This window comes from Mustela nigripes, chromosome 3 (genome assembly GCF_022355385.1).
Source record: "Mustela nigripes isolate SB6536 chromosome 3, MUSNIG.SB6536, whole genome shotgun sequence".
In the NCBI taxonomy this organism is placed as follows: domain Eukaryota; kingdom Metazoa; phylum Chordata; class Mammalia; order Carnivora; family Mustelidae; genus Mustela; species Mustela nigripes.
Genome location: NC_081559.1, coordinates 11,106,586 through 11,125,209, shown reverse-complemented (window position 1 = coordinate 11,125,209; position 18,624 = coordinate 11,106,586). Strand labels below are relative to the sequence as shown.

General features: G+C 39.1%; 1 protein-coding gene across 1 annotated transcript in view; it reads left to right on the top strand.

The window, feature by feature from the left end:
* The window catches only part of SATB2 (SATB homeobox 2), a 181,492-nt gene that overhangs the window by 85,147 nt on the left and 77,721 nt on the right, over positions 1-18,624 (top strand). Inside the window, exon 6 of the mRNA XM_059393138.1 lies at positions 3,672-3,774. Within this exon, the coding sequence (XP_059249121.1) occupies positions 3,672-3,774 (103 nt within the window). The remainder of the gene's footprint in view (positions 1-3,671; positions 3,775-18,624) is intronic.

Below are 18,624 nucleotides of genomic sequence, written 5' to 3'. Positions count from 1 at the left end.
CATAATATTTTTCATAGCACAGTTTTATCTACACTTACTATTCCTTGGTGCTGATGGCTGTGACTAAGTACCTGAAGGGTCTGTCTGATTGCCCAGTGTGTGTGTGTGTGTGTGTGTGCCCTCTACTTTCATTGTCTTTGCCCACCACCGTGCCATTAAGCTTACTTCATAAGTGCAAAGTCATTTTCATATGAGCCTCAGTGAAACATTATCCCTTCAAGTGTTAGAAATAACACACATCTCTTTTGGCTTATTTGTATCAACATTGTTTTTATGCAACATGGAGGCTCAGAAGTTGGTTGTGGTCTGGATTGAAAAAGCCCACTCAAATCTTTCTTCATTTGTCAAAAAAATGTGGAGATCTTAAAAGTCCAATTGTGTGGTTGTTCTAGCATCCCTGGAAAACGTAAAAGAGCAGTATAAAGTACAAAACTATGTACATACTTTAAAAAAGCAGTAAATGGAAATTAGGGTTTTTTTGGCAGAGTGGTTGGTGGGAGAGATTTTAATCATTACTCATGCTGTTTTTGCAGCAACTGTATCTCATCAGGTCTGAGATGCTCCTGATTGTAAGATGCGTTCCAGTTTCGGTGACATTAAAGTATTTAAAAAATGTGGCTGTAAAATGGATGAAATGTGGTAAATGCAGATTGTCTATTCCCCAGGACCTCTGGAAAACTTTATTCCAAGTAGAGCAAAGTCAATATATGCTGGGTCCATATTAGCTCCTTTCAGTGTTTATAGTGAAATAACTTTGATATTTTTAAAAACAAATTGACACTAACATTTAGATGTCCTTGTGTATGTGTGCCAGTGAGGCCCAGAAGTTCGAACTCAGGCTATGAGAATGTAACAGTCTAATTTAGGGTTAGAGAATATTCATGTTTGAAGCTTGAATAATAAGACATAACATGACCTTTCATCTGAAATATGCCCCAGATGTACCTCTTCTGCTTTTAAAGCTCTCTGAAGATGAATTATGAAAATTCTTATCAGTAGAACTAGTTTGAGTGTCAACTAGATGTAAAGACCTGCGGGGAATTAATATGAATAAGATGTGCCACAAACTCAGAGAGACCTTTGAGGGACTAAAGATTCTCATTATCTAGGAAATTTTCTTTATCTGCTACCTAATTCCTTTGCTAAACTCCTAGTTCAAATCTATATCCCCCCTCCACTGCTGCCATGGCCAGTAGAGATAGAAACTCAGTTATAATTATCTGCAGAAGAGAGCAAATCTGATTGAGTCTGTGGGGAGTCAACTTCTTTTTTAAATGAGTTGTGTGAACCTGATTCTAGTATAAGATCTGGTGATGGAGGGGCGCCTGGGTGGCTCAGTGGGTTAAGCCTCTGCCTTCGGCTTGAGTCATGATCTCGGGGTCCTGGGATTGAGCCCCACATCAGGCTCTCTGCTCAGCAGGGAAGCTGCTTCCCCCTCTTTCTCTGCTTGCCTCTCTGCCTATTTTTGCTCTCTCTCTCTCTGTCAAATAAATAAAATCTTAAAAAAAAAAAAAAAAGATCTGGTGATGGAGACCATGGAAGCCCAGATATTAAGTACCTTTCCACATAGATGGACACTGGCTTTGTGCAGTGAAGACACATCAGGGACAAGGACAAAATAGGGAGGTTAGAGAATGTGGGAAATGTGGATCATCTGGGGCCACAATGACATGGGTTGGTGGCCTGGTCTTAGGGGCGAGGAAGAGTTGCTAGACAGCTGTAGGTAGTAATTGAGACACTTTAGTCTGTCTCTCAGACCGACTTTGCAATAGGAGGCTTACCTCGATTTCCTGTAATGACCACCTGTCCTGTGCCTCTCCAGAGGATAACATTCATACAAACAACAGACAGAGATGACAAGTACATCCGCAATTATCCATATACACCAGCATAGCTGGGGTATCTATTATTAGGCCAGTTTCATGTTAAAATGTTCATTATTATGACATTTTAGTTTGGCATTTGAAAATTTCATCCCTGTCCCTTTTCATTTGGTATATTTCAGTGACTCAGATGTCCCACATGAGAAGTGTGTTAGACTTGGCGGGGGTTGGGGGGGGGGAATGAAACAGACACAGTCACTGTCCTCAAGGGTTTCGCAGATTAAGACAGAGAAAAACTCAGCCCAGAGAGGGAACTAGCCCAGCTAGCCAAGAAACTTCTTTACTTCTTTGTTAGTAACACACAAAGCAGAACCTGCCTCAGGAAGATTAGGAGTCCACTGATCCTCTAAGTCAGGATCTGGAAGTTTGGTGATACAGTCAGGTGATACCGGATCTTTGTGTTCCCAGGACTGTGTTCAGATCCTCAGATTAAAAAGGTTCTTACTATCTCCCCTTAGAGAACAGAATTGTCATTTAGAGACCAGCAACCGGGGGAGGTTAGCCATCTGCTATGTAGAAAGGGCCAAAGAGGTTTCTGTGAATTGAATTAGAATTCCCCTCCCCCACCAGCACTGCATAGTGATTTTTGAAAAAGAGGGACTTTATGGGCTCAGTGAGGGAACTGTTTTAAATGGGAGTCTATGCAGTACTGTTTGCTGGTGTTTGAACCTCTCACTAAATAACTTGCTGTTGGCTTGATTTATGGTTATCTTCTTTATTGTGACTACTCTGAAGAAATACCATTCGAAGTTTTGAGATTTTACACAGCTGTTCCATCCTTATCTGGAGATACCTTTTTGAAGAACGGTGAAATTTCAAAGGCAAGATATAAGACCTTACAGAAGCCATTTGGATCTCTTGAGTTTATATCCATTTGTTTTTAGATAGAGTTTGTGAAGTAAAAATCTCTGTATAAATTTGTGACTGTATTATCACAGTCAGTTCAGGTATATAAATTAACATCTGTTACAAATGTTGGTCCAAACATGCCGTATTGACTGAAAACATACCTGTAGGAAATTGCATTCAAGGTGTGCAATTATAATTTAATATTTTAGTGCCAAGTTGGGTTATACTCTTCTCTTTCCTGTCCGTCCCATTTACAAACAAATCAGCTAAAGGCTAGAGCTGAGGAGGGAGAAGGAATGAAAAGCAAGAAGGAATGAGGTACTCAAGCACTCAGAAAGTTTGAGCTTTGATTCATTTTTGGGTGAAACACAGTACAAGTGTTATGTTTAGTTTCTCCTGCTCTAAAATAGCACTGTTAATTTTTTCATTTGGTGAATTTTCACACAAGTGCTAATCACACGTTTCTATAAATTATATTAATTTAACTTATTTCCCTAAATGTTGTTCTGCAGTGTGTAGCACGGATGTTCTCAGATTCTTGGCTGTGTAAGCTTGTTGCAGTTGGAAGCAGAACAGAAACATCTGAAAGGCATTATTTGAATTACCAATGCTGGAGCATCTGATCTCACCTTTTACTCTGCTCCTAAGTCACAACTGTTCTCTCCCTTTGTATCTAATCTGTACAGATGTCCTGCCTCCTCCATCTTTGACATTGCCCCAAGGTTGGCTTTTTGGAGAAAACACTGTCATCATACAAGTAGAAGTTAAAGAAAGAGTAAATTTTGGTAATCGTGTTTGATGTTTGATAGTTTAGTTTGCAGGAGGATGACTACTTCAGATTTAAAAGACAACGGAGGTAGGTGTGGGCGAGACTTCTTACCCCTAAAAAGAAGTACTTGATGGTGGAAAACATAACGATTATTTCCTGTTTCTTTTCAGAGTATGATTTCATCCATTGTAAATAGCACATATTATGCCAACGTGTCAGCAACCAAGTGCCAGGAGTTTGGGAGATGGTATAAGAAGTACAAGAAGATTAAAGGTAAACTGACATTTTTATTTTTAAAGCCTATTTTTAGTTTCTTAGGTCAATGAAGTATTGGTTCTTTGGAGTTTATGCTAATTTTCTGTATACACTTTTATAAAATTATATGTATAATTTTTACCAAGGTAAGTTTCTTAATATTTCCTACAGGAACTAAAGTAAAATTTGATGCCTACTACGTGAAGTTGACCATTTTTGTAAGCGATGCATGTGAAGGCCAAGATTTTTAGAAATATTTGAAATAGGTTTATTTCAGATAGGCATATCTATTTAAAAAACTCAAACAATAAATCATTTCCATTAATAGATTAATGGAAATTCAAAAGCAGTCATTGTGGATTAATCTGCACTTGATAGTTCAAATACCAAGTAACAAATTGAAATGACTGCTGGCTGTGGTATCAGGAAATCTTTGGTTAGAAGTGGAGTTTTGATGTGTTTATTTGGTGACAGTTCCAGAGCAGTGGTCTCCGCTCTGTCAAAGGGCCTCTGTTGTAAAGCAGCCTTGTGTTCAAATTTCTGTTCTCCCTTTTGCTAGCGTGTGTTTCGGCAAGTTATTTACCTTCACCGAGATTCAGTCTCCTCATCTGAAAATTGAAACAATGAAAGTATCTGAATCATTCACTAGCCGTGAGGACTAATTAGGTTAATACTGGCATAAAGAAACCTCTTAATAAATAATATCAGTAACACTAGAATGCTAAAATAATAATTAATAGTAACGGTAGTACTAGCAGTAATATGGTAAATGTGGAGACGTACCTGGGCCTGAAAATACAGTGTCCTGTCTGATACGTGGTATGCTGTTTACACCATCCAGCCCTTCAGATGTACCAGTGATCTTTTTTCTGTACAAATATGTCAATGTTGGAAACATTCTGAGGTTCCAGCCCAACTCAGATGCTATTCAAATGCAGATGCCACCAGCCCCTGAGCGGACTTGGGGACTCTTGGATGGTCGAGGGTCCGGCCCTGTTTTCTCATGGTTATAACGTCATCCATCAAGCCCTATTATAGGTATTCACAGCCTTGCTGAAAGTTCCCTGCCCCCATCCGAGGTTTATAGGACCATTTACGGTGGGCAGGTAAAAGTAAAAGATGAATTATTTGTTTTACTACCTGCCGGTGTCCTCCAGGGAGGCGGGATCAAAGTAACGCTTGTTGGCCATTTAGTGTTTGGGATCCTGTTTCCCGGGTTACCTTTTGAGGGCGTGAACTTTACATGCATCGGCAGCACATTTCTGATTACAAAAGAGCATTTTATTCCAAATATCCAGTTTATAAGGAAAGTCAAGATGTTGAACTACCCAGAAGGAGTTAAAGTGCACTGAAAATTGAATTAAGATCCATTTCTCTTCAGCATCCTAAAATTCTTAGAAGCATGAAGGTTCTACTTTAGGCACTTGCTTTACAATATTACTAATATTAACTCTCAGACAGGATAAGATGAATATCTCCTTCTCATTATAAGACGGGATTGTGTAGTTCAGAAGGGTTTCTTTTCTCTAAGCGTTGTCTCCAAGTTTTTCTTTTAAAGTAAGACTGTTGAAGTGTTTGAACATATCCTCTTTGGCTAAAAATCAAAAGAATCCTGCAGCGTCAAGGTCATTTGTTAGATCCCATTTACTTGCTGTCGGAAGAGGAAAGGAAGAGAGAGCCGTCTTGTAATAGGCTGGAGTGTAATTCCAGATTCAGAAGCTCTCCACTCTAGTGTTTTCAGAATTGCCACTACAGAACCCGTGTGTGTGTGTGTGTGTGTGTGTGTGTGCGCGCGCGCGCACACGCGCATGCGACACACACATACATGAACACTTATATCTTCTACCTTTTTTTCTCTCTTAGAGATTCAATTCTTTAAGCTCTTTTTTCCCCCAAGATAGTAAATGCACAGTTAAATCTTAAGTGTCATAAAAGCGGACTGAGACCTTGATTTCAATCAGGAAGTCAAGGACCCACACCTGAAGAGGCTGCCAGACACTCTGTGCACTTGCTGTTCAAGGAGATGGAGCCAGTCATTGCTGTTGAGAAGTGTGTGTGTGCATGTGTGTGTGTGTCAGTAGGAGGAGAAAAGGGAAGGTTAAGGTATGTGTGAAGTAAACACAAGCTGCCGTAAAACAGTTCAAGTGGTGTTGATTCATCAACCAAGGGAGTGGGAGGAAAAACAAAGAATTCGTGGCAGGTATAATGGTGTACAGAAAAGAAACACCCAGAGAAGTATATTTTATTAACTTTCGACCCTCAGGGAAAAGGCAGTGTCGGACCTATCCAGGCACATTTCATCTGAAAGAAGCTTTGTGCTATGAATAGATGTCACCGTGGGAGTTCCCATCGAGTAGAATCCACTTCTCATGGGAAAGGAATGATTTTGTTTGTAACATTTCTGTTTGTGTCCATCCATTTTCAAAATGAGAAAGACAAGGAATGAGTTTCAGATCTGGGAATGAGTAATAGCAAAAGCAGAATTCTACCTTAGGGCTCTTCCTGCGAACCTGGCAGTTGGAGTGTCGTGTCCTTCCTTGCCCCTACCTCCCCCGTTTCCACCCCCAAATTACCAATTTACATGTAGCCTGGCTGATACAACGTATAGAAGAAAATCTCATGCTAACTTACTAATGTCCCAAACTAAATGCAGCTACATTGTTAAATATGTTTCCTATTATCTGCTAATGTCTGTTTTAATAAAACAGTGGGAACTAAATGGTTGCTTCTTAATCAAAACCATGATTTCCTAACATAAGCTATGTGATTCTGTTACAAATTGCCGCATATAGATCTCCTAGGTCAAAATTTTTTTCTCTTCTCATAGAAATAAATAAACAGTAAAATAATTATATACTCGGAAAGATCAAAGTAAATATGACTAAAACCTGGCAAAAATAAAAGTCTACAGTAGGATTAAAAAAAGGGATCAGATTGCAAATTCTATAGTTAATGCTTAAATAAATATGAGAAAAATGAACAATCAATAATTTGATATCATTAAAAACAGATGTAAAAACGATATACAAATGGAATTGTCTGAATTTGGAAGTAAACATTTTAATGCGCATTTTTTGAATTTGTTGTTATTACAGTTAAACTATTTACACTTATTCTTTAAAATGTCCTAAGTTAGTTTGGCTTAGCATGTTAACTTTATTTTCCCCAGTGATCACAGCAGAGTACATTGTGTTTACCTTTTTTCTTTAATTTCAAAGACAATCATGGTTGACACAGACATTTTTGAGTTATCGTTAGTGTTAACTCAGGATGGATGGGGAGAGACGGTTGGCATCCTCTGCTTTTAACATCCAGAACTATGAATTTAACATCCAGAACCAGGAATTTTTGGTGGGTAGATAGGGTGGTAGGTTGGTTTAGACAGTATTTTATATTGCTGTTCATCTCATACTGTAATTGCTTCTTGCCTCGATTTTACCGTGTAGAGCTCATAAGCTCCCAAGTATGAGGAAAAGAAAATCTACATTCTGTGTAAAAGCAGGGGGTAAAAAAGACCAGTATTAACAGTTGTTTAATGTTTAGGAGTTTCAATGTTGGACACAAGGATAATCCACAGGGACCTGGAAACGTTCATGCTGCTACAAAATGATTTTCAAAAATTCTTGGGATTATGTTGAATTTACCCCATCAGTTTTTTTTTCATAAGTTCTGCACACTTTAATGAAACACTTATTTTTTTAACCTCTTTTCTATTAACTATGTAGATATGAGTTGCCTCATCATTTTTATGAGACTAAGTGGCAATTATATACGAAGTACCATCGGAAATGATACTCTCTGTCAATCTGCTTCTGCAGGGCATCTTCTAAGAATAAAAAAGTGCCTTAACAAAGAAGGACTCATATATTTTAAATGTCTCCTAATTAAAAATTAATAAGTTAAAATAATGTCATATCTAAAGTGTTTTTCATCTGAAACCAAAAGCCAAATGAAGTGTCATCTTTGGTCAGGTCAGTCTCAACTATTTCATTGGTCACAAGAATTAAGGGGTCATTACAAGTTCACACAAATACTCGTGGATATTGTAAAATTATTTGTGTCATAAAATAACACCACTACAATGAACGGACCTAACCAAACCCCCTATTTTGGCCAGAAAGCAAAATTATCCTCATCACTTTTCTTTTCTCAATCATTGCTCAAGAACCCCCTGATTGTTAGTTGTCTTAATTTTATTTATTTGAACTTATTTTGCAAAATATTAAAGAGCTGGAAGACATGAGGATTTGTAAAAACCAGTGTTACTTTTCCAAGCCTGGTTTATTCTAGTAATCAGTATTTTATCTGACCCTGTCTGATCTAGTCTTGCAAGATCAAACGTCCAGGCCAGCAAGCAGACAGTAAACAAAGCCCGTGAAGGGTTTCAGTAAACACAAAGATTAGATGTTGAATGAAAATTAAACTCCTTGAACTAGTCCTCTGTACTAAAGTGGTTAAGTGGGTTGTGATTAAAAGAAATAAGTAATTATGATCATTATAGCTGAAATGATATAATGTTACCACATTTAAAGCACCTCTTGTACCCAAAAATGATTGTGTCATTTACAAAGTGGTGCCTCCGAGTTGAATAGAAGAATCCATGTCCCCTGACCTGGTTCCACGAGGCAGTCCCCGCTTAGCCACGGCGGTATCGGTGGTCACGACAATGTCTTTAATCAACGGCCGGGACTTCTCCCTCTGCTGTTGTTTAGCTCTGATGAGGTAAAAGCAACTTACTTCTGTCTACCTAATTTTTCTGAGTCATGAGAGAGATTTTCTTTCAGCTTTGGATGGAAATAAAGGTGTGCGGCAAGGAACTTGGTCCCTCTGCCTGTACCGTATCTTGCCTGAAGTAAGGCCAACGTCAAGTCCTTGGCTTCTGCAGAAACCCTTGAACTTAGACAAATTTTACACAAATATTTGTGGAAATAGAAACATCACTCCCAGCCACTTTCCATCTTATTGGAAGAGCCTTGTGCTTTTTTTTTACTGTGAGAGTCACTGGTGTTCATGCATCACTCACGTTAGCCGGTTTGGCCCCCCGATTAGAGACACGTTGGTAGTGTCGGGAGTGGAAGAATGGCGTGTGGGGCAATGCCAGGGCCCCGAGCTACGGCCGGTTCCTTGCTTGGATCTTACGAAGCTCATTCTGGCTGTCCTGACAGCTCCTTCTTTGGCCTGAACTTTGTTTGTTCATTAATGGGCATAAATGTTAAAATGTGAAGCATTCATTTGTCAACAATATGATTTGTAGGCGAAAAGAAAGGAACTTGCTATCTCCTTATATGTATACTATTTATGATGCCGTTTTGAAAGGACGGAAAGGGGAAAATGATGTTTTTTCCTTACTCCTCTGTCCATCCATTCATCTATCATAGATAATTACTATTTGAAAGAAGTTTAAGACACAGCTCTTGGTTTCAAAAAGCCATCATCTGTAAAATTAGTTTGAGCATCAACTTTATGTACCTGGCAGGATTCTAAGTAGGGAACGTTGCATAGTCCCTCCTTGCGAGATAATTAGTCACAGTTACAGAACTCCTTTTAATTAAATGTTTAGTGAGTGCTTCTACTACAGGCCATTTTCACGGCGAAAAGCAGTGAGAAACATCCAGAAGCACATAAGATGTGGTTCCAGCCTCTAGTTGGGTCGCTGTCAACCTAGCAGGGGAGGCAGCCCTCCATCTGGCGAATGTAGAGCAGTAGTATAAACTGTGTTATAGTAGCACAGAGAATGGTCCGTAAGTTTTACCTAACAAGTGTTAGGTCGGAGAGGAGGGTAATTTGAAAAGCAGCTCATGAGTTACACCTTAAGGACAGTCAAGTTCTGGCAGGAGAGAAGGAGAAGGAAGAACACTTCAGGCCGTTGCCAAGTTCATCGGTATAGATGCAGAGGTGCAAAAGAGCATGAATGTCTAGAAAATATCGGTGGTTGTTCACTCTGTCTAGAATGACAGTACCTTTATCGCAGCACTATCCTGTGATGCCCGGGGTGGCTAATCGGTGAAACTGAAAAGCTAGGTGTGGGGTTGATAGCATCAAACGTTGGTAAAGGAGCTGAGATTTTGGGGGGCATCTGGCTGGGGGTAATATTGGTGTTCTAATGATGAAAAAATAAGGTTGGGACCTTACCTTGGGGAACTCTGAAAGCGGTTGAGGTATATTGAGAATCGATGAAAGTTTTTCAGCAAGGGAGTAATACCATGTAAACGGTGATATAAAAAAGAAATTTCTTTAGCAGTCCTCTGTGCGTGGGGGTGAGTGTGTATGGCAGGGAGGAGGCAGCTGGGAGGGACAGGGCAGTAGGTGCACCTGGGAGGAAGTCGGCAAAATGGAATCTATTGCGGCCATCTGTGGCTTTTGATGGCAGCAGTGAGAAAGAGAAACGGCCAGTGCCAGATGTGTGTGGGAGAGAGAAAAATAAATCAAAGTAGAATTCAAGGTTTTGAGCTTAAGTGACTCTTCATAGTTTTGACAGAGATAGGACAATATAAATTGATCCATGGCTTATAACTTACTGAGAGTTGGGGAACTAGGTAGAGATATCCACTGGGCCATTCAAGATGTGGAACTAGCTGACCATTGGACAGGACTAGAGAATGAATTTTGGAGTCAGTGTTTTTGACATGATAGTTAAAATCCCACCCAAAGAGCATTCGCTAAAAGAAGAAGATGAGCACAGGAGGAGATTGGAAGCTTTGAGAAGAAAAGGGCCATGGGTTACGAAGATATGGTTAGGAAGAAAGTGAGATTTCATGGAGGACAGGCAAGATGGGTCACTACTGGAGAAATGTTATCAAGGGTGCCAAGAGGAGGAGAAGGGGAACAGGTATTTGGAGGTTCTTAGCTTTGGCAAAAAGGGGACCATGATTACATTGGAGGAAGCTGTTTCTTCATAGTGTGACAACAAAGGGAGCATATATGCAGCTAAGAAGGGAAGGTGGCATGGCAATGAGGAGAGAAGACACTGGCTTAGTCAGGAAAGGATATAAAACAGCTAACTGCAGCATTAGGATTAAGTTGAACACATACTCCCTGCCCTGTCCCCCATATTCAAGAGAGAGACAGTGGAGGCAAAGGCGGAGGCAAAGGCTCGGGAGAGGGAGACGGGTGACAAGCAGGAGCTCACAAACAAGGAAAGATGGGATCTGAGGCACAGAAGATGCTTGGCCTTTAAGGGAAAGAGAAATAGCCACGTTGTCTTTAGAACCTAAAGGAAAGAAGATGGACGAGGAGACAGGTTTTGAAGATGGAGGGAAGGGTAAAGAATGGGGTGTCTTACACTGTAGGGGGCTGTTGTGATTATCTGCAGTGAGAGAGAATGGTTGGGATGGGGTTTGGTGCGGAGAATGCCTGAAACAGATTCTGGACCAACCGTATTTGGGTAACAGTGGGAGCATAGGGAACTGAAGGAGGTGACACTGTTAGGGGTTTACGGAGGTTCAGGTTTCTTTAGTTCTTAGCTTTTTCTTACAGTGTGCTTTAGAGTTCTCAGAGTTTCAGATTTCCATTTGTCCTGCCCAGATGAAGAACCTACAGAGTTGTGAAATGAGTTTTTAGGTAGACCAGGAAATGTCCGGCTTGTTAAAAATCTAGTATGATTGTGGTGACATCATCTTATTTTGGGAAAATCAGTGGGTTAGAGCCAGAGAATTCTCTAGTTTTATGATCAATTAAATAAAAATTATTTATTTTTTCTTCGATGATTTACAGTTAAAAGCTGAAAAGCACTTAAATTCACAGGGTGCTCAAAGCTAAGTACAAATGCTATGTAAGAAGCTATAGGATGAACGTGAGAATTGCCTGTGCTCGGCACGGTTGAACTCGTCATTCACCTGACTGGTGATAGGCCTTCATTTCACCTTTTGCAGGAATTTGAGATGATCTGATTTAGGAATCCTGAATTCCTAAGGAAGTAGATGAATCTGGACTCATATAGAATTTAAGTCAGGCGATGAGTTCTAACGTCAGGCCTTTCAAGCTGTCACCTTTCTAAAGTTCCATGTTCTATAGTAACCTTGACTCATTTTTTTTTTTTTAAAGATTTTATTTATTTATTTGACAGAGACAGATCACAAGTAGACAGAGAGGCAGGCAGAGAGACAGAGAGGGAAGCAGGCTCCCTGCAGAGCAGAGAGCCCGATGCGGGACTCGATCCCAGGACCCTGAGATCATGACCTGAGCTGAAGGCAGAGGCTTAATTTGCTGAGCCACCCAGGTGCCCGACTCATTTTTTTTTTTTTTAAAGATTTATTTATGTGTGAGAGGGAGAGAATTTGTGCATGTAGGGGTGGGGGAGGGAGGGGGAAGAGCTAGAGGGAGAATCTAAACCAGACTTCCCCTGAGTACAGAATCTGACCCTGGGCTCCATCCCACAACCCTGAGCTGAAACCAAGAGCCAGACGTTTAAAGGACTGAGCCACCGTGGCACCCCTTGACTTAGTTTTGAATAATCCCACTACTAGACTGCAGGTTTTTTTCAAAGAACATCTTAGGGACGCATCCATTTTGTGCTCTCCTCAGATTCCTATGAACATAGGACTTTGAACATTGTAAGGGCTTATTTTAGTAAATAGTAATCGAATTGAATTGAATATATGAACTTATTTGAACATATGCATTTAAGACAGTTTTATTTGTACACATATGATATTATGACTAATCTTATTTGCTATCCGATGTCTCAGTTGAGAGAAAAAAGACAATCTTTGCCTGTTTAACTCATATTACAAATGTCCTTAGCAAATTAGTAATGGGTTAAAATCATTCCTTTTTTCTATTAGTTATTATTGAGCTAAAGATTTAGCAATAGTCAATTCCACTGAAAAAGACAGTAACACCTTTGTTAAGTAAAAATTAGGGACCATATATGTAGCCTACAAAAAGCATCCCTTTGAGGTTTTTCCAGCTAGTTTATTGAATATTTTCCTTGAAATAATGGCCTGAAATATTTAAGTCCTGTAAAAAGCAAAGAGAAAGGCCAATGGAAAAGAGTGAATTATGGGTTTATTTTTTCTTTGATTAACTTTCCTTTAATTGGTTGAATTAAAGAATTAATACACACAGAATGCCAACTGGCAAAGGTAGAATGCTCCTAAACAATAATATTAAGTTTCTGAAATGCTGTTTTTTTTCTCCTGTGCTGAACTCACCTCTGAAATTACAGTTTCAGATTAAAATAAAGAATAAAAACAAAGATATTATTAGATGTAATTAGCTTTAACCTATACAGAAAGCTCCAGGAATACTCGAAATGGTCAATGTTATCAAACCAAAAGGGACAGTGGTGTTCAGATGGGGAGGGCTGAGATTATAATAAGGGTGAAAGTGAGTAACACTCACTTTTTCCATGGAACATAATAGGTCCTCTGAGCTTTTTTTGCCAAAGCACAGAGGTGTCCAGCTTCAAGTGCTTTATGGTAGATGTATATGTTTTTGTGGATCTTATATGATGGAAAAAGGAAGTTGATAATAAGGGGAAAATACACCTAAGAAAACCAGTCGTATGGTATTATCACAGGGCTGGCTGGTACACTTTGCTTATGGGGCTGGAAGCATTTTCCTTCCAAGCCTTGTTTTATTAGGAGTTAACAAGTTGGCTCTGAATATCTTGCTCTAGGCAGAGACTTTGCAAGCAAGTTCTCAACCCAGAGACAGATTCTCTTTAACAAATTTAGAGAAAAACAAATCTTTAACTTTTGTAGTCCTAAAAGACTTAGCTTTTTGTTTTTTTCCTTTTGCCCTCCAGCCCTTTCAGACTCCTAATATTTTTCTTTAATTATATTTAGTGAGCTCTTCTGGTTATAGTTTTTTTTTTCTTTTTAATGGTGTGGGATTTATATTTGATATATACGGAATATTAGCTTTAGCTCTCAAATCATGTTAACAGAAAATGGATTTTGTACCTCAGTTTGTACAGATTGACTTTGTATTTCAGTTATCGACCAGGACAGAATAAATCAGAAATCTTTTCAGTGATGGGGCGTATTCAGAATTAGCATGTGGGATGCTGTTAGGGTTTGTCAGAGAAGTTAGTGTTATGATACCTTTGAAAAAGAATTTTACTCAGTGAAAGACTTTGGGTGGACACTCTGGTTGTTTAGTGATAGTATGTAACCCGGTTCAGGGAGAAGAGTCAAAGTAAATATCAGGTTGAAGCATATGAAATTGCCATTTTTGTAGCTTAAAATTATGTATTGCCAATTTCATATGGTTCAGTCATACCAGAATTTATGGTTATTACCTTCTTACGTGAGTGTATGTACCACTTTTTATTTCTTATTATTTACATGTTTCAAAGAAACACTTCATATTGACAGTTTATAAAGAGTATCTGCCAGAGCTCTCCGTCGTGTGATTCGTGTCTTTTCATCAGTCAGGTGGGAGTTCGTGCTGATGACACGCACTTTGGAACAAAGCTTTTTTGGCTGCAAGAAAAATAAAAGACGGGCACCTGGGGGCTCAGTTGGTGGGCGTCTGCCTTTGGCTCAGGTCATGATCTCGGGGTCCCAGAATCGAGCCCCGCATTAGGCTCCCTGGTCAGCAGGGAGCCTGCTTCTCCCTCTCCCAACCCCCGCCTGTGTTCCCTCTCTCTCTGTGTCTCTCTCTCTGTGTCAAATAAATGAATAAATAAAATTAAAAAAGAAAAGAGAATGGGAGAGAATCATGAAAATAAATATAATGAGTGTGAATTTATATTATACATGACTAGAATAAATTGCTAATAATGAACAGAATTGGGGTGCAAGGAAACTATGTTTTATCATCAAATAGAAATGCATTTTAAATTATAGGTAGGTGATGAGAGGCTATGGATTCTGAAAAACAATCTAAGGGTTTTGAAGGGAAGATATGGATTGCATGGAACACTGGGTGTGGTACAAAAACAATGAATACTGTTACACTGAAAAGAAATTAAAAAAAAATATATATATATATAGGCAGGTGTTACAAGCCCATCTATGTGTAGCAAAGAGTTAAAACGTCTGAAGCAAATCAGAGTGGAGTATTTGAAACTAATAGTACCCACTACTGTATCTCTAGGGGCTAGCATCATTTCTGGCACATAATAGTTGATTAATAAATACTTGTTATAGGAATTAAAATAACAAACGGGGATAATCCTGTTTTAGTGATTCGCTAATTCCATCGTTGAGGAATCAGTGATTTAATCTCTTTGTAGAACTGATTAGCTTTTTCAATGGGTCACATCAGAAAGGTTTACAAGCATACGGGGAAGGCATCAGGTTGTACCTTCGCTGTTCAGAGAACCCATCCCTCCTCATGTCACCGATGGGCGTACATGCCTCCTGGCTGCGTGCACGGGCATCAAATAGAAGGCAGGACTTTTCTGTAGCAAAGGAGATAAGTCCTGACTCAAATCCTAGGATTAATAATAACCACATGCCCCCAGTTGGGCCTTTTCGCATAAGCAGTGGAACAAAAGTTTAAGGTCCTAAAGATGTAGGTTTGAGTGTGACTCTTCCTTGAATAGGTATGTGACATTATTTTTTGTGAGCTTCACGGTCTTCAGGAAAGTGGTCATAATAATATCGCTGTCATACTGTTGTGAGAGTTCAATGACAGTGATTTGTATGGAGTTTAGCTCAGTGCCTCAACTGCTGTACCAACTGTAGGCTTTCATGTTCCTGGAAATGCCAGTGTGTTTTAGAAGAGGCATATGAGCAAGACAGTTAGGAGAATTTCTGCACTTAAAATGCACATTTTTCTCTAAAGAAAATTCATTAGGAAGTATTTGTGACATCTGTAGGCTCTGAGAAGTTAACTTTGAGTAACACAGAGAAAGAGAAGAAAAAACCCAAGTTTTTACTGGTTCTGTGGTTTATCATGGTTATGAGGCCTTGTGCCAGGAGCCCTAATCATTTTGAATATTCCTAAATATTTATCTGCATTTGGACAGCTGTTTGACCTTGAACAAATTATCTGACCTCTCTGGTATTAGATGGGATTGTTGTCTTTAAAGTTGGACTCCTAAGTTTTTGGACCTAAGGGTTGCGGAGCAAGGAATTTGGGGTGGAGGTATGAAGGTCCAAGGCACTGATACACTCAGGAGTATCTTTTGTCTATACTCCAAGGTTTGGGTGTCAATTCGAAATTATCAATTTGATTGGCAACTTTTCTAACAAGAGTGCCAGAGGCAAACCCATGTCATGCCCTTGTAATATCACTTCCAGAGTACGTTTTGAGTTGAAGGAGTCGCAGAGAAATTCTGCATCCTCCTCCCCCTTCCCTTCCCCCCGCTTCTATTCTTCTACCCTGGGTTTCCAGGAGATGTTCTAGGGAATACTGGACTGTTATCTTATTAAGGAATCCATTAGCACTCATTAATGCTAATCCACTTACATTTGCATAAGCATCTTAATGGTTTTAGGAAAAATCCATAGGCCAGAAATTCCAGAAATTTCTCAGTGCAAAGCCTTTTACCCAGTTCATTTCTTTCCACTGCTTTCTAAGTATGGACAGACCCCCAGGGTTATTTCACAAAAGCAACTGTGTTAAGGTTTGCATTAAAACACGAGGTTCATGGTTCTGGAAATTTTATCAGTCTTTTAAGTAGTATTGTTAGATAAACCTGCAGGAGTGATCCTACATCTACAGCGAGTGTCACTACATAAACTACTATTATTCTCGTTGCAATCGGGGAGTTTTGCAAAGAGACATACCTTAGGAAAGTCTTAAATTCTTGCCGAAGAGTCTAGAAGCAGAAGCGGATATTCTGAGAGAGGGAATTGTTTCTGAAAATCCTAGCAGCAGTTACTATTAGGTAAGTCACCTGGAAGGTTGCATTCAAACCAATATACACATAGTCCTCCCTGTTTTACAGGTAATTCCCAAATCACCCCGGAAGTTAGAACCCAGGCCCTAAACATCCCTCGTTTGTTCTTTCTGTCCGTCGTATGCCGTCTCACTGTGATTGTCAGGCATCTGATGTGTGCCCATCAGACACGTCTCCTTTTGCTTTTAAATTCTCAGCAAGTATATTTTGGGACATTTAGTCATTGGAGTATATTTTGAGTATTGAAATTTTAGTAGGTTTACTTTACGTAGCATCTATAGCAAATAGACATAATAAAAAGAATGAAATCCAACTGAGAAAAGAACTGAACTAAAGAGGAAAAACTATGTTTTTGTTTTTTTTTAAAGTGTGGACATTTCGATGCCTACTCATTTCCCTGGGAAATAAAAATAAGACATTAAACATTTGCTTTAAAAAAAAAGTAGAATATTTTCCTTCTTCCTTTTGGTTGATGTAAATGTAACATGTATATACTCACAGTGGATTTTATTCCTTAGGGTTTTTTTTTATTTGTTTTGTTTTTATTCACATTAACTTTTGAAGCTTAAAGCAGTATTTGTGTAGCAGTTCTATAAATTTAATTTCAAAGTTGTGAGATGTATCATTTTATATCCCATATATCCTGTGTCCTGATTTGCAGGTCAGCATATGCACTATTAAGCCTGATCTGGAGAAACTGAATAGCAGTACCTTCCTGTGTATACCGTGAGGTGTGCGATTCTATACTGATAATGAGTCTTTCTAAAGTAGAGGATTTATTTTTAAAAGTGCTGTGATGTACCACGGCATAGTTACTTGAAAAAAAAAAAAAAAGACTGCAGTTTCTTAGGTGACCTTTGAGAAACAGCAGACGTTTGTCAGAGTATCTTAATCAGGAAGTTTTGAAATGGGAAGCCTAATCTGTTAATCATAATTATACAGATATTTTCTGAAATTTACAATAGTGCTCTGACAAAGATCTTTCACATAGATACTCATCATCTAAACTTTGGTCATACAATTCTGAGATAATATATATTTTCCCTACGGCAAGACTGAGGGCCGGAGAACCTCCAGCTTGCTCAAGGAAGCCCCACAGCTAATAAGTCGTAGAATGCAGGTTTGGGTACAGGTTCTAATACCGTGTCCAGTCAGTGCTTCTTTAGTATAATGTGACCATCAGCAAAAGCTGAGGACTTATCACATATGTTTTTTTTTAAAGATTTTATTTATTTATTTGACAGAGAGAGACACAGTGAGAGAGGGAACACAAGCAGGGGGAATAGGAGAGGAAGAAGCAGGCATCCCGCCAAGCAGGGTGCCCGACGCGGGGCTCGATCCCAGGACCCTGGGATCACAACCTGAGTCGAAGGCACAAGCTTTAACCCACTGAGCCACCCAGATGCCCCTCAAATAAATAAATTCTTTAAAAAAAAAAAAAGAGACAACAATGTAAAGACAAGATAGAAGAGTGATTCACAAACTTTAGTGTACATAAAAATTACCTGGTAGCTATCTGGTAGAATTCCAAAAGCCAATAATACACAGATGACAGAGATGTTGATGCGCAAACTTTAGTGTACATAAGAATCATTGGAATCTTAGTGTACATACGAAGTCTAAGATTCTGATTTGGAGCCCATGAATTTGTATTTCTAACAGTCTTCCAGGTGATATGGATTTTGATGGTTCAAGGACTGTACTTCTGAATAGTACCTGAAATGTACAATGTACATGAAATATAAGTATATATCAGGGACTTGTGATAATTAAGATAAAAACTTGACTTCCTGGGTATACGGTAAAATTGCTTACATAAAATGAGATTCTTGCGCCAAATATCTTTAAATTATAATGCAGATTAGTTCCTGGGGAGGAGTGTGACTTTCTCGTCTATGAACCACCAGCCCTAACCAGCAATGATGGCCACTAAATAGCTAATGGTCATAGTCTGCTTTTGGTTAGAACATCAACTCTGTGAACTTGGGAAGGCTCTAGAAGCTCCTGCAATTCTAATGCAGGGCTACAAAGGGCTCTCCTACTTTGGAGTTAAATAGAATCCCAGAACCACT